The sequence below is a fragment of the Lepisosteus platostomus genome, chromosome 11, assembly GCF_059453375.1.
Source record: "Lepisosteus platostomus isolate fLepPlt1 chromosome 11, fLepPlt1.hap1, whole genome shotgun sequence".
Taxonomy (NCBI): Eukaryota; Metazoa; Chordata; class Actinopteri; order Semionotiformes; family Lepisosteidae; genus Lepisosteus; species Lepisosteus platostomus.
The window spans coordinates 28,120,239-28,141,907 of NC_142621.1; the positions used below are offsets into that span (position 1 = coordinate 28,120,239).

General features: G+C 38.1%; 1 protein-coding gene across 2 annotated transcripts in view; it reads right to left on the bottom strand.

Moving 5' to 3' along the window:
• The window catches only part of faf1 (Fas (TNFRSF6) associated factor 1), a 150,818-nt gene that overhangs the window by 46,192 nt on the left and 82,957 nt on the right, over positions 1-21,669 (bottom strand). For both annotated transcript variants that reach the window (XM_088598997.1, XM_088598998.1), the window contains exons 9-12: positions 11,033-11,128; positions 9,569-9,692; positions 7,602-7,665; positions 5,258-5,339 (exon numbers count right to left, since the gene is read on the bottom strand). In XM_088598997.1, coding sequence (XP_088455123.1) covers positions 5,258-5,339; positions 7,602-7,665; positions 9,569-9,692; positions 11,033-11,128 — 366 coding nt within the window. The remainder of the gene's footprint in view (positions 1-5,257; positions 5,340-7,601; positions 7,666-9,568; positions 9,693-11,032; positions 11,129-21,669) is intronic.

Genomic DNA, 21,669 nt, shown 5'->3' on the forward strand with positions numbered 1-21,669 from the left:
ACATTATAAGCAAGTGCGTTTTTCAGTTCTCTCATGAAATGTGCTCACCCAAGATACTGTAGAAATTGGGGAAAAAATAACATTTCTTCTTTAAAAGTAACCTTCTTAAATCACAATTTTGTTTAAAAAAATACTGCAGCTCTCCATGCTAAACTTCAGGCAGAACGGACTTTAATTGAAATTATACTGATAAATCCTTTAAGACCTCTCACCACAAATGTGAAAATCTTAATTTACTGTGATTCAAAGCTTACAAACGGAGCAATACTTTGTCTGCAATGTTGCAATTATTTCCATATGCTAATAACAGAAATACATTTTTCAAGAAGCAATCTTGCACTAATCCCTTACTTCTTTACTTGCTTTAAAAGTCAGCCTACTCTTTTTTTAGTTTTTAATTACATAGCTTGGATCTTCAGATAATCTTACTCACACCACTAAAATACACAACAAAGCTGGAACCTGGAACCTTATTTAAATAACTACTAAAATTAAAAGAAACCTTAGGTTTACAAGGTTGATAACAGAAAAACTGAAAATGCCCTGGAAGCTATTTAAATAAAAATAATGATTTTGACAGGCGGCACATGTGAACCCCACTACATTTCTGGGAACAAAAATTCAGTGTCATGAATATGTGATTTATTATGTGTCCTGGAGTCCACAGGCTTACTTAAAACTGCTGGTTACTTGCTCATTTCACAGGCCTTCTGCATCTCATCTTTCTTTGGTGAAATACGTAACAGTTGGCCAAAAAAACTGTAAAAGGTGTTAACATCCAGCATATTTTGTCAGCTCTGAACATATAATTATTTGTAACTCAAGCATGCACTTTCATGCACAGGTGTTCAACTTGTGGTAAAACGCTGTAACCTGATTTGCATCTATAGTGGTCTGCAGTCCCATATATACAGTACATACTAGCAAATCTTACAATGGCATAAAGACGGTTTTATATGCTGCCACGACTCTGGGTAATAAAATGTTCATGACATATTCCTGTCTTTTCTGGATACGGGCTAGTATATACCACATTTGTGATACCTGTCTACTTCACATTACAAGATTATTTAATTCACGTGTACTGCAGGCAATTTAAAAACACGCAACATGGAAACATGAAAATGCATTCAAACACAGGCCTAAAAGAGAGTAAATACTTTAAAATGAAAATGGATCAGATTACAGCAAACTATGACAGCGAGTGAGCAGGGGAGTTGTGTTCAGCAGATGGCAGATTTAATCACTGAACGATCCATTCTTTGTTTAATGACTCCAAAAACTAGCCACCCTTGAAAGTATTTGTAATAAAAAAATAAGCTTTACTTTTATTGGGCATTCAAGATAATCCTGAGTGCAGTGAGGCACGCTTTTTATTGAGAGAAAAAATAATACACAAGCAAAGCCAACTTTGCTTTACAAATGGATAGGTAAAGAGATGAAGGACAGATCATGCAGCAATAATGTACTTTAGCTATTGATCTCTGAATGTTACTATTGTTAGATGGTCAAACAGCAGGATAAATATTTTGAATGATCTAAAACGATCTCTGATATTAGACCTTATATCATTATATGAATTGACTGAATGTTCAAAATGATTTATATAAAGTCTTTCAAAATAGGTGATACTTAAGATTTAATAATAATTACTATAGCAATAAGAATATAGGAAATTACTACATTAATTTCTTAATTTCTGCTCACACCTGAAGAAGGATTCACAGCCAAAACATTACCTTTTCTCTCTTCTCTTTTCAGCATGGAATAATACCTATTACTTGTTCCTTTGCAGACTACGCATGCTGACACAGCTACCCAGCTGAACTATTAATTTCTTAATATGCTTGACAGAAATTTACTCTTCTGAACCTGTTCAATTCAGCAAATCTAATGTATCACCAAAAAAGCTGATCCTTCAACACTTAAAAATGTATTTTTGATATTTTCAAGGAGATTCAAATTTGACCATTTTAAATGAAGTGTGAAGTACAAAGATTCTATTTGAACATCTGATGTGAAGAGGCTACTAAACAGTAATTATGTTTTTAATATTATCGCTTGATGATGGTAATCCCAGAGACACTGACTAACGACATTTCTGCAATAAGTCACATTACCTCCAAGCCTGCAGGAGAAAATAATGAGCAGAATTCAGGAGTCAGAGGTAAACTGGCACTGCGTGCTTTAAATGCAGCACCAGGAATATGCGTGGGTATCAGACCATGATAATCCAGGAAAGATTAAAATATACCAATTACACAGAGAAGGACTGTGGAAGAAAGCTTGAGCCACAGCACAAGCTAAAACCCGAGATTCCTGAGAGCAACGGGGGGGTAACGTGATTTCAGGAAAATTACGGGACTCATTAGGGTTTCTGACTTTTTTTCCTAGATGTAAAAGAATAAAGATTCAAGCAAATACACAATACTAAAGGTATGAATGACGATTAATAGTTTTGTCTGTAAAACAAAACGGTCAATTCAAGCTCCAGACAGGGCATCACCTCCCTCCTGTAAATTATCACCACAAATTAGAATGCAGTAGATTGATTTTGATTAAATCCAAGAAATAAAACAATAAGGATTCAAATGGACAAACTCCTGTTCAACCTGCCTTCACCTCTGCTTCTCTTTTGTAAAATATTTGATTAAACTCTGCACCTGTAACAACATACTATTAATCTTAAAACTGAGTCTGGCTAGCACCTTTTTTTAAGTATGCAATAACTTGTTCTTTGTTTTGTTGCGCGCGTTTGCCGATGCACTTTAAAAATGAAAAAAAAAAAAACCCTCTGAACTGTTGCTTTAGTCCTCTGGTGTCAGAGAAGAGGCCAGGGAGGACAGTGTAAAGACCTTTCACTGGACCAGAGGCCTCCAATGCTGGAGCAGCTGTAGAGAAAGCACAGGGGGTGGCGGAGGAAGAAAAAAAAAATAGCAATCCGCATTCCAGTAATGAATTTTGATGTGCCTCCTTGTGAAACACTGAGTACCACGGATAGAGAGAGGGGTTACCTGATTAATCAAAACGTTAAAGGGACTTCAAAAGGCTGGAGCAGGGATGGGTGGCCTGTCTGAGGACCGCACTGATCTCCTGGCTCAACAGTCCTGAGCATTTTCATTAAGGGGGATTGAGCGACTGTGCTCCAGAAACACTTCATCAAATGTAGTGTTTTACTTAGTGATTAGCCGGACAGCCTTTGAGAGAGCCTCCGAAAATCCCTCCGGAATCTGCTCATTCCAATAAACACTTAATGAGCATCGGGGTTGACAGAGGGGAGATTTAGACCAATTTTTCAAGAGGTGGTGGCAGCGGCAGAGGGAGGGGTGTGGGGTTATTTACTGTTATACTCAATCTCCACTTCACAACAATCAGCTGTGGCTTTTCCAGCCTCTTTTCTGCACCATGAGGAAGAAAAGGTCAGCTGCCAATCACTCTTATTTTCACTCTTTTTTTTCACAGCCTTCTTTCCTCCAAGTCTAACACATTCCAAAGGCTTGTCTTGTACCGAAAAACATCAAAATAACACCATATTCAGTCTGCTGAGGAGTGAGAAACCCTGCTGGGAGACAGCCAGTGGCTGGAGCATCTTTGCACGCGGTTCTGCAACTCTCCAAACATCTTGCAGCATCTTCTTGTTCTAATAAGATTGTAATCCCCACAAGCTGTCAATTGATACAAGGGGCCTTATAAGGAAGGGGAAAAAAAACTAAAAATATAAGTTAAGAAGTGATTTTAAAATGCAATATGGTGCTAATAGAAGAATAACTGAACTTACACAGTTTTGGGGGAGGGAGATCTTTTAGGTTTTGCTTCATTAATTACAGTACATGAGTAATTTGAGCACATTTAGAAATCCTTCCAGGTTTTACACAATGGATAGACGCAAGATCCAAAAGCACATTATCAGACAAAATAAATCCCTACTCAATGACATCAAGGTAAGAAAAGCTATCAATTTCTTAAAGCGCTGCATGAGTCAGTGAAACACCGAACATCTCACCAGTCTTTGAGGGGTGGAATCTGATATAACCCCTAAGAGGGTCCAAAGACAAAAGTAATAAGAAAATACAAGTAATTGTTTGTTGTGTGTGGACTGATCACATGATTACTATTATTTGAGTGAACAGTACTCTATCATGTCACATGCTGTTAGTGTAAGTGTGTACGAAGCCGGGGAAGAGTTAGCGCTGGTATGACCTCCAATAGCAGAATAACCTTGTTGCACTGGTGCAGATGGCACAACAACATTGTACTGAATTACCAAACACGATTACTTTATTACCTAGGCGACAAAACACAAAGCATTTTCACATACTGAAAGTGGATGGAGTCTTGCTGTGGCTGCTGTCCTTACTCCACTACAGAGCAGATGAGCAATTAATGATATTCTCGATGTTGTGCTGGAGAGTAACTAATCAAACAGGTCATAGTACTCTACAGCTGTAGCTGTACTCTATGCTATAGATATATACTGTATAAGGCACGTGTGCCATGAGTGGTACTCAGACTAATTTTGAGCAACAAGCTATGAAAGTATAATAAGCCATGAAGAATTTGAAAAAAAGAACTATGCTTAACTACCTTGACAGTCTCTAAATGATGCTATTTAGAGGAAGTCAAAGCAATGAAGGGGGCTAACCAATACAGTTAATTGATGTAGAAAGGAAATATCGCAATGACACTGATCATATTTTTCACAGCTGAGTGGAGTCACTTTGGACAAAATGTCAAATCCTAAGAAAGCAAAGTTAGAGGTTTGCTCATTTCAATCCTCTTGAAGAGACAAACAGGGAGTTGTTCAACATAAAGACTGTGATATTTGTGCACTGTGTTGTGAGGGTGTTCTTAGTTGCATCTCAAATGACAAAGCACAAGAAACACTTCAAGGATGAGGTGGACAGGCTGAGTCAATCCAGCAGGCTTCAGTGAGGTATAGAAATCAAAGCAGTGCCTTTACTCACTACTGTCAGTATAAATCAAACTAAAGAGGGTAATTACCACCTCACACAATCTGTTCCAAAACATGGAAAGCCATTAACAGACGAGAAATATATTAAAAGAGTATCTTCTCAGTTCAGATGAGATCAGATGTTATGTTTGATGGTTTGTCCAATAAAATTCTCCAGAATTAAAGATTTACTTCTGTCTGCTCTATCAGTGGAGGGATGCAAAAGCGAAATGTCAGAAAACGTCAGCGCCCTCAGTGTATCCGACGCCTCCATTGTCAGCACGGTCGCCGAGAGGACATACTCACATCTCTGGCTTTCCCATAGAAGGCCTCCTGAAATGCCGCCTCCAGCGAGCCGATGAAGAACACCGGGTGACAGTCGCCATATCTTCAACACAAACACAGGGCAAGTCTGTCAGCACTTGCATGAAGCCACGAAAAAGGACATGCGCCATAGGTTAGAGAGGCATCAGTGCAGACTGGCTCAGGTATCAGCACACTAAACAAGCTGCTTCATTAACACTAGTTAATCAAACACACCACTACGTCTGTGTATTCTGTAGCTGTTCAAGGCAAAGAACATTTAATGGTTACATCTGACAAAAAATGAAAAGCATCAGAAATCAGAACTTAATGAAAAATCCATTTGTAATGAATTTAGGTAAATGATGACTGAAGACTTTTTTTAATTTGTTTTCTTATGGAGGAAAAAAAAACAACTAGAAACAAAATGCTCATGGTACTGCATCTGAAATAATATGAAGACATTTTAATTAATTAGCTTTCCACCATCATCTCACTACCAAGGGAAAGTGAACTGTTCAAGTCTGACCTTCTCATTCCAATAGAAAATCTTTAATATGCATTGTCCTCCAAACGCATTGCAAGTTAAAACGGTTATTTTTGCTTTATGTTCAAGCAATTTGTATTAGTGTAATAAGATTAACATGAATAAGTACCGTAGGTTTATTGGATAATTTCATGCATATCCGTGAACATAAGTAAACAAAGTGATCGCAAGTACTTTGCATTATTGAGGCAACTTCAAAGTGAATAAGTCAGTATTTACACATCCCTTTTGAAGCAACAACTGTATGAAATCTACTGAGCTCAAAAGACGTTTTGTATAATCATTTGTGATGTGTTGCCAAGTCTTTCCTGCCATCACGGCTTGCCTGTTCTTGGGGTATTCTTCAGTTATTTTCTTCTTCACGTAAAATGTCTTTCAATTGGCCGAAGATTAAACACTTTTTCTCCATTCTTGCACCAGCCATTTTATGCTGCACAGTGAAGCACAACCCTATATATATAAGTGTTTTGTTCATTTTGCTGAAATCTTTAGTGACATTGTCAATAAGATAGGTTTACTAGTTCCAAAACTATCTGAAAGCCATCCTGGCTGATCTTTGCACTTCCAAGCCAATTCTAACCTCCGTTTACTATTAACTGAGTTAACCGAGTTTACTGTTAATGGTGTTGATGAGAGGTTTACATCTTGCAGCATAGATTCTCAAGTCCCCAGGTTCTACGAAATGTGGATTTTGATATCTTTACCCCTGGACTCAATTTCACTGACATTTGGTTTAAACATTTTCCTTGATAGCTCAGATAATTTTTCTGTTACAAAATGCAGATGTTATTCTTGACAGACTCTGTCAGGGCTCATTGATAATTACACCTGTAGTTTCTTACTTCTTAATTTTATTCAACTGGTATGTCCAGTCTCTGGGCTATGGTTCTAAATACATTTCTTTTCTTTAAGCTTAAAAATTACCTGCTTTTTATGAACAGAAGTGTCTTTGGTTTTCATTTCGACTACAACGTCAAAGCTATACAGGCTGACAGCATGTTCAGAGCTCTTTCATGAGCATAGTTATCCATCAAAAACAAACACCTAACCAAAGAGAGACACCTGCTAGCCAACTGTCTGAGTACTTTTGGTGTTTCAAAATAATGGGGATCAACACTATCAGTTGGTTTAACTAAAAACAAGGATAAAACTGAACTGACATTATTAAAAAGTAAAATACTTCAGAGTTGTACTTCTCAGTCATGTTTTTCACGAGAAAATAATCTTATTTGAGTTGACAATGAAAATCCCAGTAAAGTCTTCTCTGGAACTCTAATACGTCTGGAGGGAACTGTAGTATGATATATGCAACAACAATTCCAGCTTTCAGTTACCATTTCGTAGCTGTACAAATTTTTTTTACTTATATATTTAATTCTATCCATTATAGCACATGTCTACAGTTGTCTAAATCCCAGGATTTTTTTTTATAAATGATCCGTTTCTCTTATTATTTATTTTCCAGAGACCTTTTTACTAACAATGACTGCTCTCTACAGTAAACAGAAGAAAAACTGGGTATTTTTTATATTCCTAAAATGTACAGTATTAAACACCTGTACATTCAACTAACAAGCAAAGATAAATTCCATACCAGAAAAGTAAAAAGACAAAATGGTGTGGTTTTTCCTCCTTCTTTTTCTTTTTTAATTGGGGAATTTTCCGCTTTTTACCTTTACAGCTTGCATGTGGACATACATGTACATACAGCTCCCCACTCTCACCTCATCTGTACATGAAGCCAAATAAATAATAAAAGAGCTCTTCAATGATCTGTTCCCTGAAATTCTGTCAGCTCACCTTGTTGAAAATTCAGCAGTAAACTGCAGTAAGGCATCTCCTTCACTCTCAGCATTTTCTGGCACTGAAACAGAGGAGGAATTAAAATTCGAACAGGTGAAGGTTTACAATTCCACAGCATGGCTTAACTACACGCTTCAAGTGAGTTGCTGTTAGGCAGGAACCTAAAGAAGCAATAACTCAATAAACCCAAAACAATCCCACCTCAGACTTCTTCAAATTGACAGAAGAAAAGAAACCTGGAGAATACATTGGTTAGAAGCAGGCAGAGGATATTGCTCTCAAACATAAGAGATTTATCCCAAATGTAAAAGTGATCTCAGTAAAGCTTTGAAGTGTTTTCGTGTTTTACGCCCTGCAAGTAGTACAGCAATTCTTTCTGTTTGAGACTAACACAGACGTGACTATTTTATTTAATAGGCATATGAACTGCAGTAATACTGAATTTACTTTATCAACATCAGGATATCTATCCGAAAGAGCCATGACAGAGCCTTTCTTAAGTAGAACACAGTTAAGTCGTGTTTCAAGTAACACATAGGCATAGCTACTGAAGATAGTAACAGAGTAAAAAAATGCAGTTATACATTAACTGCCTGAATGTTTCTGTTGATGTAAGGTTGAAGAGTTTTTGGTGTGATTAAATATTAAGATAAGTGGATACTTATCTTCCTTAATCTCACATAAATGCAGATTAGGGAGAGACAGGATAGTGAGAACAGGATTTACATAAAGTATATGGCAAAATATAAAAACAAGCAGCAAGTATTCTGTTGAGCTGCTACAAGAAGTAGACAACAATTGGAAACACCAATGTAAAGTCACTTAACAGGGCATTGGGATCCCATGTGTAGCTAACAGTCTACCAGTGTCTGGAATTCTGCAGCAAGAATATCGCACCATTATTCAATGAAAAGGTCCATCAAAGCCAGCAGGTATATCACCCTGCAAATCACAATTGGCAACCCACTGAAGCTAAGCAGTGTGTGCCTGTCCCTCAAATGGGAGGATTATGTATTAAAAGGGCTGTTTCCTATATGGTTCACCCAATATAGACGTAAATACCCTTGAATTAACGCTGACATTCTGCACTTTAACTTCATAGCCATTGTTGCATTTCAAATCTGCCGGAGTACAGAGCCAAAACAACAAAAATTGTGTCAGTGTCCAAATACTTACAGATTACACTGTTAAGTGTAAGCAATTAATATTAATTATCAACTCACTCATGGATTATGGAGGTGGAAAACTGTCTCAGGTGGTTCTCCAGAAGAACCAATAAATGTTCAATTGGGTTCAGATCTAGTGACATAACGTCTGTGTGATGCGCATCAAACCACTGGGTGACCACACGTGGATGGTGGCAGTCATACTGGACGCAACCCTTCCATGCTGAAAATTAATGCTGCAATATGGAGTTAAGATGATCACTCATTACCCTTAAATATCGATTAGGATTGAGTGTGCTTTCTGAGAGAATGACTGCACACACACCTTGCCAGGAAAATGCATTCCAATATATCATGGAACCACGAGAACCCTTCACAGCTCGCAATCATGCACTGCAAGCCAACTATTGATCTGTACCAGTTTTGATTAAACCAGTTGCTTGTGCCCCAGGTTAAAATGTGCAGTTAACTGATCTGCAGGTGCTCACCAGTTTTGTCTTGAATTTTGAATTCAGAATCCTGGAGTATGAGCTTCTGCCCACTGTTGCCCTGTGCAGAAGATGGTTTTCCCTTCTAGGTACATACTGACATAACCTTAGACATTGCTGCTCATGAAACATCAGCAAATTTAATTTTTTTTCCCCACTACCTGTACTTTGTTAGTAATTTATATCCTTGGCCATGCAAAAGAACATCTGAGGCAAAATGAAAAAAACAAGTCGCATAGAAAATGAGACAACACACAACGACACCACTGGTGTCTTTCCCATAATCCCTTACGATAGACAGAGCACTTACTCATGGGAGATTTCCGACAACTCGAAGTCCCCATCCCAAACATCTCAGCTTCATCCACTCCAAATTCTGAGGCATCTTCAAAATCATCCCCCTCGCTGTCACTCACCATGTGAACATCTGTACACTGTTCGAAAGCACAGAAAGATGTTAGGCAGACTTGGCAGCTCTTTCCTTCCGCCATGTCAGGAGAGGGAGGAGGGAGCTTCTGGCATAAGGCAATGCAAACCTTCCAACAAAAGAAAAGCTGTAGTTTCCTGCACCCCACCATGTTCGTCATGTAGGAAATTAGGAGGTAGTGCATGCAAGACTGAAAACAGAAAGCAGTTCTTTGCAAAAAGGGTGGTGGATGTCTGGGACAGGTTGCCAGCTTTGAAGAATCACCTGGATGGGTTCCTTGGATCAATTATCTGCTTATAACAATGAATGAGAAGGATCTAAAGGCCTGCTTTTTATGTTATTAACAGTACAACCAAAGGCAAACCAAATACTGGTAATTGGGTCCTTGTGGTGATGTACTGTACTGCTAATTACGAAGTCAAATTCAAACACTGCCAGTTCACTTTCTCCTCAGGAGAAAGCTTTAGCAATGCAATACTGATTTTTCCAATTTTTTCCCCAAGAAATATCAATAGACTTGATTCCTGATTTTGGTCATTTTGGAAAAAGCTCTGCATTACTCCTAAATACCTGATCAACCCAAAGCTAGAATAAAGCGTACAGAAGAACAGTCTTGAGTCTTGAGGCTATGAAAAGCGAAATATTAATGGCTTACCAGTAAAATAAAAAAAAAACTATGTCTGAACCACAGGGTGGTTCAGTGGGAAACCAGTGGGAAAGTCCTGTAAAAATATTAACTAATTTCTTCATGTTAGTCTTCACATAATCAGTGTTCTTTACAAAAACGTATGTAATAATGACTAGGTTCATATGCATGTGTTTACATACATAAAAAATACATTAATTTTTCATTTGCATTCTGTGCAAGAATATTACTGTTGTTTTTAAAAGGCTATGGTGACTATATGAACTTACACCCACACAGGAGTCCGTATCCACTGTTTAAAAGAGGATTCCTGGCTGTCTAAAAAAAATTCACTTGGAATCATAAGCTTCCAGATATAAGATAATCTCAGAAAGACTCCAAACTACTTACTAATGAGAGGTTAGACTTGTCAACAATGACCAGCTTACTACACAATTGACACTCTAAGCACTGACTGTTGTCATTGACTACTTGTCGAGTATATCTTTGTGACCATAAAAATATTTTGCTGTGACACCTGGATTCAAGGAATATAACAGAAATAGTATGACACCACTTCATTTTTATTTTATGCCTTGGGTGGAATATATAAAAATAACAGCATCATTTTAAAACGTCCCACAAATCATGGTCTCTTGAAGTGCACACAGTGTGTACAGTGGACAAGAGCACCATGGGAGTGATAGGAGTGCCTGGCTCACCTCTTCAGACTGCTCCCTGGTGTTGGTGGGAGAGGACCTCCGACACACAACCAGGTGGTGGCAGGGGTAGCTGATGCCTGCTGCTGCCAATGTCATCTGCAATGAGAAGCAACAGTCTTCTTTCAGAGAGAAGGACAGAGGCTTTGGTGGCCACTGTGAAATGCCAGGTCAATGCCCTTTATGTTCTGAATGATCTATAAACACATTCACAAAAAAACAACCGGCAGCAAAACTTTCTGTGGCAGGGAGTGGAACTTGGCAACCTGGTTCAAAATCAAGTGGCAACCTGCTAAATTAAAAAGGAGTATTCTTATAACACCACCACATTCTCTGACCAAGAATTATATATTCACCAGCTGTCAGACAAACTGGAAATCAGGGATCTTTAAGATTGGGAAAAACTCCCAATAAGGAATTTTTATATTGGTCACCATAGATATTTTTTTACGACTAGAAAGACTTTTACCCTGTGAATTATTTAAGCGGGTAATTCTACTAATGGTCCACGATGCCTTGTATTCATTGGAATTTGATTTAAGGTGCCCTTTGGAAAAATAAACAGCTCACAGGGAATAGTAAGAAAGGTGTCTGGTCCATTGCACTGTAATATAATATTAAACTGCAAAGCCACTGCAAATAAAAGATTATAAAAAAGGCCAGAGAGGTTTAATATTAATCAAACTCTTTAACATAAAACATTTTCTTGTAATTCATCGCTAAACCACTTCTGCAGGGGTCCATTAAGTTTTATTTCAACGTGTAGTCAGCAACACAGTGAACAAACTACTGAGTAAATCTTTCAAAAAGGTTATCAAACTAGCAACTCTTTTTCTAATGCAAAGCTAATGTTCTCTGAAAAGGGAGGTAAATCAATCTGGTTGCTGTCAAAGCCAGCGGGTACCATGAAAGCCTGTTCTGACATTCTGTATCCACTCTTCAATCCTAACCCAAACACCCCACAACATGGAGTCCTGGGTTTCCCCCAAACCCGACTGCCAAACAGTGCCAACTCCAGCCAAATTGCTCAAAGTCCATATGATCACAGGTTCAGAAAAGAAATGGGGAAGCTGGCCCACTGCTTAAGAGAAAAGATTAATATAAGCCAGGTAAAGACACACGCACAAAAAAAGGGACGATTCACAAGAGAACCAAACAATCTAAGTAAAAACCGCTCAGAGCTAGCCCATCTCAAATACTATCCCCATAAATGTTTCAAAGGAGAATAAACAAAAATGACATGTAAAAAGTACTTCATGTTTAAAATCTAATTCAGTCATTCATGTGCAGAGTCTTGGCACAGAAACATATGCATGTCCAGTAAGAGGAAATTTACAGTTTATATATTTGTTTTCTCTATCTATTGTACAAGTATCGGTCTACTGATTGCGTATAATGTCATGACACACAAGGATCAGCTGCTACATGTCTGGTTTTTTCTTGAGCAAAGAAGATTGAGAGGGGACATAAAAAGTATTCCAAATCCTTAAAGTGACTGTCAAAATTAACCCTGCAGATTTCTTCAGAATCAACAGTGAAACGCAAACCAGAAGACAAGTGAAACTATGTGGAGGTCCATTTAAAACGGAGAACAGGAGGCATTTCTTTACCCAAAGGAATGTGGAGTATGGAACAAGCCACCTGGTCATGGTGTAGAACCCAATACCCTGGACCCTTTCAACGAGATGGTGGATGAATTCCATCCACTAACTACCATACGAGTAAAATGGGCCAAACAGTCTCCTTCCGTTTGTCATCTTGCTTTACGCCCCTGTTACCTTTTTGTGTCTTCTCAGTTTTGTGTTAAGTTTTGTGTCAACCAAACTGCTTGTTTAAACATGGTGCTATCTGTGAAAAGACAGTGCCATTTCTCTTAATCAAGAGCCATTGCCAACACACAAAGACATTCACTTGTTTATTGATCATTTCAAATATAATGCAACCAGATTTGAAGTGTGGATCTTCAGATCTATGATTTAAGCATGCTAATGGACATTGGGGCACTAGAGCTAAAGAACACTTGCTTCCAGGAGTGATCACCTCTATTTCAGAAGATGTCTTGATCTGTTTGGACCTTCACCACAATTTTTATCCAATGAGCTTTTAATTCCTAAACGGAATCGGAAGGTCTTCAGAAAACAATAACTCTTACATGACTATAAAAAAACACCCCCCCACACCTTGTTTTCTTTAATTCCAGTTATAATACTCAAGAGGCCTTTTCTCCTGTCTAGATAGGCCAATGTACCTGTGGGAAGGACCTGAAGCACCTGCTTCGTTTTAGTCTGGCCTGCTAATTAGCAGACAAAACAGATCTGAAATGTCACTCTGCAGGCGCACTGAAGGGACTCATTAAAAATAGACACCCCACTCATCCACAGTGCAATTCTCACTGTGCCAAGAGCTCTTTCAGCTAAACGTGTGCTTCTCTTCTCATCCACCAACTCTTAAGTGTATCTAGATGAAGCTGGTACAATTCTGACTATAAATACCTTGTGTGACAGGTAGAAGTGTGAACAGGTTCCTCAGGTGAGAATTTTAAGTTCTATATAAAAAGGTCTGGGATCAGCTACAGGAGTGCTGTGTCTGTATTAGCACCACAAGCCATGCTGTGGACACCATGAAAATGGATGTTTCATAGAAAGCAGCACTGCAATACATACCTTTAATATTACTTTAAATCTGGCATACTTACCAGAGAGTATTACACAGCAACTCCAGAGTTTAGTGGGATGGTTTCACATACAGTTATTGAAACACTGCAATTCCACAAATTGTGGGATACTGTCCTACATACCATGATGGGTTTTCACAACATAAAGCTGCTGTTACTATCTCAAATGCAGAGAGAAATGTCTTTATCAAATCAATGGTGAGTTACCTAGACAATGCAATGAGTGTTTCAATACCATATTGTTTCTTGACATTCATTCAAGACAAACGTTGAGATTCCTTAGAACAGCAGCAATCTGCTCTATAAATGAACACAATCAACGGCATTAGTCACTCCGTCGTCTCACTCCAGCTCAAAAACTAGAACTGAAAGTATGTACAGTTTGGGCAAATGTGAGTAACTGTTGGTGTCTCTGCAAATTTGTTTCTCACACAGTAGTTTGCTACAACAATCATATTCTAACAGCTCTGCCAAATGAACAGGGTTCGGATAATCAGTGTGCCATCTGCTATACACAGTTAATCTGCAGTTATAGGGACTACAACAATGCACTGTTATTCCCAGGCCTCTAGCAAATATTCAGGGTTTTGATTGTTCCAAGTTATAAAAAATATAATTTGTCTGCCATGGAAGAAAAAAAAAGCCAAAACTCATTTGAGGTTCAATACCACAAAAGTGTTTTTAACAGAAACCAGGCAAGACTTTGTTATAACAAAAACCTTGTTTGTTATTAGGCTCTGAGGATTGAGCCTCTAAAAATGAAGCCGCTGTGATTTAGAGATTTCGAGTTTGATGAAGCAATGTAAGAGCATCCAAGACAGCCTACCCTGCACAATACACAATGGCTGCACTGCACAATACACAACCAGATACATCCTGAGACAAAACCAGCTCAACACAACAGAGAGTGTGCACATCCTGGCATGGTTTTTTTTCAGTCATCTTTGCATTCATGATAAAGAATCATAATCAAGCAGGAGGGAGAGCCAATGATTGTATGGGTTATAAAATTAAACTTTGTGAAAGGATAACGACGGTGGAACAGTACTGCAGTGGTCAGCATTGCTGGCTCACAGCGCTGGGTCCCTGCATTCAATTCCTGGAGTACTACCTGTGTAGAGCTTTTATATTCTCCCTATGCTTGTGTGGGAAATATGTGGAAAATTACATTTTCTGCATATACCCCTAGGGTTAAAATTAAACTAATAGTTCTGTCTACAGTAAGGTATGCGTTTTTCTCAGTGGTTGGAAGGGAGAACTTTCAGACTCTTGCCTTTCGAATGCTGAATTCCAGACTCTTGCCCAGTCCCTGTCTCTACACTAACACTCAAGCTCACTGAGACAGCCCCATCCACACACTGTACTGCACTGGCCGCACACAGAGCTCACCCAATGTGGGGGAGAGGGGTGACAGCTTGTCAAAGAGCACCTTGCAGCACTTTGAATATATTCCACTTATATAAGGTTGCATAGGAATCACTACGCAAGAAGAAAAAGAACCTTGGAAGACTTTGCATAATACAATAAATGCAAATATAAAAGCATTAAAATAATATACATTCTCCTATGTTATCTATACTAACTGCTGCACCAAAAAAGTAACTTAACACATACTGTATAAGTGCATAAAATGGCTAAAGGTATTATGATTAATTTTTTTTTTAAAGTACATTTATTAGTCTAGTTCAGTAGGCAGCTGCATCAGCATGCATAGGCTGCAAAGGAACAGGTAAGGGTTTATTCGATGCTGAAGAGAGACACAAAGTTTCAGCTATGGAGCCTTCTTCAGGTGATCATTTATTAGCATAGCTCCAGCCTATGATGTTTCTTGTCAATGGATCATTTCTGCCTGCATGACCACAGAGAGTGGCTGTCCTTCCTACTGTGAAGTTAAGAGAACTGCAATGCTATTTATATATTTCTAGGTTAGAAAAATCAGCATTGATGAGTCCATATCAAACCACAAAGAAAGTAATATGTACAGTAACGTGTAAAACCTCCAATTGTTATATGCATCACACAATAGACTAAATATCCAGGTACGCGCAGCACTATATTCTGCAATTCACAACGAGGCAACAAAACCAATAGAAATACTGCTCTCAAGTTCGAGATGGTTTTGGCTGACAAATACAACTTACTTGTTCACTCTGAATGCAGATTATGTTGGAACATTTCTGCAGTGTTATGTCTGCTGCGCATCTGTACTTATTCACTTGTACATCGCATTACATTAGTCCTTACAGTGACTAGTGAGTATGAAGGGCCGCTTCACATTGCAATTCGTGTGACCTCTTGTTCTTGCCCATAGAAACATGGCAACTATATAGTGCTTACACAATGTTCACGATTTTGTGCATTATTCAGAATCTGTAAAATTTTGAGATGCCGTCATTAATTTATTTTGTTACTGAGACTAACAACCTGTCTTCAGAAATTGGGACTGCACTTCCCCGTTAAAACATCCCTAAGGTCAAAGTACAGTAAATATTAAATTTAAGACTCCCCACCCACGTAAGCCATTCTGTTAAAACTGTTAGAGGATGATTTTTCAAGTATGTGGCAGGCAGAGTACATAGTATACTGTAAATACTAGCTATTAATAAAAATGTTTTGACCAACTTACTCGTGTTTCCATGTTACTTCATTAACATGGAAACAAATCAGGGACTAATCACAGAGATTGAAACAGTATTTACAATATAATATGCACTTTTTTTGTCCATATAAATGTCCATATGTTAATTTGATTTATATCGAAATATTTTGAATGATGTATGTAATTTATACTGAAAAAAAAAGACATGAAACAGCTTAAAAACTACAGAGTCTTTACTACAAAATCCGTAAACTCCCTTGTTCCCTTCGCATGAAAAAAATTAATCATGTATTATTTCTGCTCAACAGTTCATCACGCTCTTCAGAGCCGGCTAATTCGGAGGACAACAGAACACCTAACACATCAACCACAGATGTCCTAACAGGGGATAATGTTGCAACACAAAGGGCAAGAAGCTTTGAATGAACTTAATGTCAGCTTTTCATTGTCGATCTTGCTGTTTTTCACATCACAGCGAAATGGTTGCCTGACACCATCAGGCTTGACAGACAACAGAGGAACACTAGCATCGATTGCAGCCTCCATCTTTTTACCAGACTGATGAACAGGAAAATAAAGATAGATTCAGTTTCCGAAAGTTTGGATGCAGTGCGATGGCTATTGTTGGGTCTGGAACAGAAGCCAGAAAGAATCAGAGTTTCTTTTCTCTCTATCCCGCTCCAACGCTTGCCAAGCCTGAGGAGACACTAATTGCAGCACTGCCTCCCTGCAGAGTGAGAAAGAACAATGACCTGTCTCTGGGCACTGCAGCTCCATTGTAGATCACCACAGAGATACAGGCCAGACCGAAGTTGTAAGGTAAGGAAAGAGGAAGAACAGCCAATGTTTCTATTTCATTACAGCTGTGGCATTCCAAGAACAAAGAATACGTCCCTCAAGACTTTCTGATGACAAGATAGTATTTTTTTAGTGTTTCAAATCTGATTAAAACCCATCCTAAACACCAAGTATTTCCCAATTACATTGGCATTCAGCTGAATTGTACTGAGGAAGAACACTTAACAGAACTGATTTGCAGTGTTAAATCACTTTCTATCTCACTCCTTATCAGATCAAACACAGAAGCAAAACAATGAAGAAAACTTATTTTTTCCCCACTCAGTTGTATGACATGCCATAAAATCTAGTTTTCAATTTTTCGGTTTTTCATCCAGCATTTATATACTGTACACTGGTCAACAATCAAGGAACCTGCCATAACAATTCCTCGATTTCAATTCCAATGGAAAACATCAGAACCAAAGAACATGCAGTTCAATCCTACACACCCTCATTACAACCTTACCTGAAGCCAATCAAGGGAGAGGAATGGGCAGGGTAAGGATCACTATAATCCAGGCCTTTAAAGGCATTCAATGACACTAAATATCCAAATGACTAATATACAGTATGCTACAGTTCAATTTGTGCAACTATATGAAATCAGTTCATATCAGAACTTCAAATCACTCAGAATCATGGACAACATTGTAAACGATGGATTTTTTCAATTTTATAATGATTTACATGTACATTTAAATTAATGAAATGAAAGTTTGGGAATTTAAGAATTAAGATTTTGAATTAAAACTTTAGGAAAAAGTGAAAACTTACATTCTGAAGAAATGCCAAGATTTTACTAGTAACAAGTAGCTACAGTACATTTTGATATCTTAAAACTTAAAGCTGTGTTTCAGCAATACACTGGATTTTTAAAACAATTTTTGGAGAATGTCATGTATTGAAAAAAGCACAATAAAGGAGAGCTTTTGCATGCTCTCACAAATTTGCACAACAAAATCGAAGTCAGAGATAATGTCTATTATCAACACCAACCACTTCCAACACAAATCATAAAGCACCATAAAGCACCCTCAACACTGCAAATTTAATTTAATCAGTTCTAACTTTTGTAAGAGCAAAATCCTATACAGGAAAGTTCACACCCTAACTACAGCACTTACTAATGTCATAATATAACTTTACTCCTGTTATTTCCTACATTAATATTTTATTGTTTTATCATATTGCATTAGAAGGATCACATTCAATAGATACATATAAAACCAGCTGAGTTTGAAGATCAGTTTTGCTTCAGTTTTCTCAGGAATCTATGGCACACTGAGCATCCAGGGTTTGTCTGCAAGACCTTCATGCCCATCTGGAGAAGTACTTGTGCTGCCTGCTGTCCAAACTCAGAAAAGGCACCTGCCACATGAGAGCGACCTGAGTGGCCTCCATCCTGACCTGTGTGGAAGGGCTCCGATTAGTGCTGTATATTTTACACTTCCATCCTGAGCCCTGTTAATTGTCCTTTGGAAGGAAGCAGATGCAGTCGCTTGGGCTCCCTGCTGAGAGAGTGGTGGCACGGCAGGTTTTCAGCATGCCTGGACTGGCCTTCCTGATCTAACAGGGATAAAAAGACTCTCCTGGTCAGGGCCTGTGGAGCAGAGAAGCCAGCTAAAACAGAAACCGTTTTGTATAAAAGTGGAGAAGAGAAACAAAAATAATAATAGTACATGTCTTATTTATATGTCCATTAAAGAGCACCATTGGTCCTGAGAGATTAAACCAACTGTGAGTAGGTTTTTAAAAAAAAAAAATTCTGCAATGAAACTTCCACTAATTCTAACAATAAATTGTTCCAAATATTGTTACAGACATACAGACGAAGATGGGGAAAAAAGCCATCCAAATTACACAGACATCACTGTTTTTTATGCATTTTGGAACAAAGTGCACAAAAGTGAAGAGCAGCTATAACTTTATTCACATGAATTCAGAATTAAGAGGTTTTACCTACCTGCCACTTTACAAGTGGGGGGGTTTAAAAGCACAGTACGTGAGATATGATGAGACAAAAGAAATGCTCCAAAATCCCAATAAAGCCTATTAAAAAGACTTAAAATCTACTTTTATTACAACTTCAAAGCAGTCCTGAATGCTTAATCAATGACCATCTGCATTGTCGTCATCAGGTCAAGCCATGTCTCCTGAAAGTGACATGCTCCAGAAAGGATCTGCAGGTATTTAATGTGAGAATCGACATGCTGAAGTATGTGCAACCCTGCCAAAAAACTTTCTTGAAAGCCCCTAATAAGTGTATATCAGTTTATCACTTCCCCTCTCAAGGAGAGGACAGATTAGGCTCTGAAAAAAGTTCTGCTCAGATCAAAGCCTGACCTTCGCTTCTCCAGGCCTCCTAAAGACAAGTGGGGCTTCCCAGTGCTTTCGTCAGATTGGCTCAGCAGCAGAGGAGGTTAACCTCAGTGACCTATCCGCTCTGCCACTCACAAAAGACAGCACCTCTTTTTCTGGATTCTTTTAATTAACACTTGCATTCAGGAAAAAGGCTGCGGTGATGCAGAAAAGAGCTTTCTCTCTTTTATTTTGGAAGTGGCAGTGTTTGGATTGGGTGTCTGGCTGTGAGCGTGAGATAATTACTGCTGACAGCTGTATTGAAGACACCCATCCCATCACCTTGGTTCTGTGCCTCTTGGCTGGGGGCGCAACAGCACAGGCACAAAAAAATTAGTCCCACCCAAAACACCTGTTAAGCCTATTCAGGTTGCTCTGTGTGTTTAAAGATATGTCACTCCTGATTAGGCTCACAGGCCATTCACGTATCAACTTTACATTCAGCACCAAAGACTGTATTCCCGTGTAATTGCAAACATGGTGGCAAGCTATTCTCTTTAATTCCTACATTCCTAACCTTCGAGTAATTTATTTCTTTCACTTTTTTTAATGTTACTCCCAATACTATTGCATCACCTCATTTTCATATTACAGTAGCATTCAAAAGATTATAAACACTGTCCACAGACATACCACTGTTCAATTCTCTTTCAAAGTTTTGAGATTCAATAATACCTTTATGCAACCCTTAACAGATACTTTTCCTCATTAAAAATGCAGCAGACCTTGATGAGCAAGCTGTATATTTGGTGAGCTCTCTTTACAATAAAGAAGCTATACAACAGAGAAAATGTTGCCGGAAAAATCATGTTACTCTACACATTTGAAACCCTACTAAAAATGGAAAAAGTCAAATACAGCATTTGAAAACCAAATATTATAATAAAACACAACTGTATTTAAATAGTGACATATTTAACATATCCCCTGGCCTGAAATATTAAGCAACAACCACATCCTCCCCAGCTATACAAAGGGTTCCGTAACGACATCCAGATTTCATGGGGTTTGTGAAGTGTCAAATATCTAGCCAGAAGTAATTAATATCTTGCAATTAAACTTTCTAGCCAAGGCTGTTCATCGTTAAAATGACTAAATATAAGCGTAATGTAAAACATTTTGCATTTCAAACAATCAGACGAAAACCCCCTATTCCTCGTAAAATAATTATAATCCATTCTAAACAAGATAACCAACACACAATTATAGGCGCCTGCTCTACCTCTGCATCAGCTAATCCAATAATACATTGGATTTAAGAACCAATGGTTCATAGAGTGATGACATAGGAGTCACGTTTTAAAATGAGCTGGGATTCCCTGAAATTGTCCGTTATGATTTTGTTGATGGGTTAATTTAATCAGCTGACTTTGTGGCTATTCCACTGGAACTGGAAGTAAGTGGTCTGCAGCAGTATAGGTAGGTGTAACTTCACTTGAAAGCTCTCAACAAGATATAGACCTATGAATCAAATTACTTGATTATAGTATACTTAAAAAAAAACTAGAAATGCAACAAATAAGGGATGAATAATATTGACATTTCCATGACATTGACATTTTCCACCCTAAAGAAAGTCTCAAGACTTTCAGAAAGCATCAGCACATTTTAACAGGGCTGTTAACTATAGTACGTTTCACAGATAACACACAACACAGATATTGGGCCCCTTTAAAGATGCAACCTGTTTTGTATTTGCTACAAGACAAAGAAATATTATTTAACGTTGTGTAAATGGCTTACAGTTTTAACTATATGCAAGTGCAAGAGCAGGTCAACAAAAAGGAAAAACAACATCAGACAATGTTCATTATCAGCTGGTCTCCACCATGAGGACTTTTAAGAGAATATGTAAGCGTTAGAAATAAATGTTAATTAAAATAAGGTTTTACTTTATTAATAAGTCTATTATAAAGTTTTTGAAATTCAGGACCTTTATACTCTTCTGTTACGCTCCCTCAAATTTCTACAAAGTTAGAAATAAAGTAAACTAGGGTGTCCATTAGTCCATTTGCACCTCAGGCTGAGGAAACAGAGTAATACTGGAACAGAAGAGCTAAAAATGAAGTTTGTCTTTTACAAGTATCAGAAGCATGCAAGATCCATTTCTGGAGCCTGACCATATTCTACCATTGTACTTGAGGAAATTGGACATCTCATTCACAGATT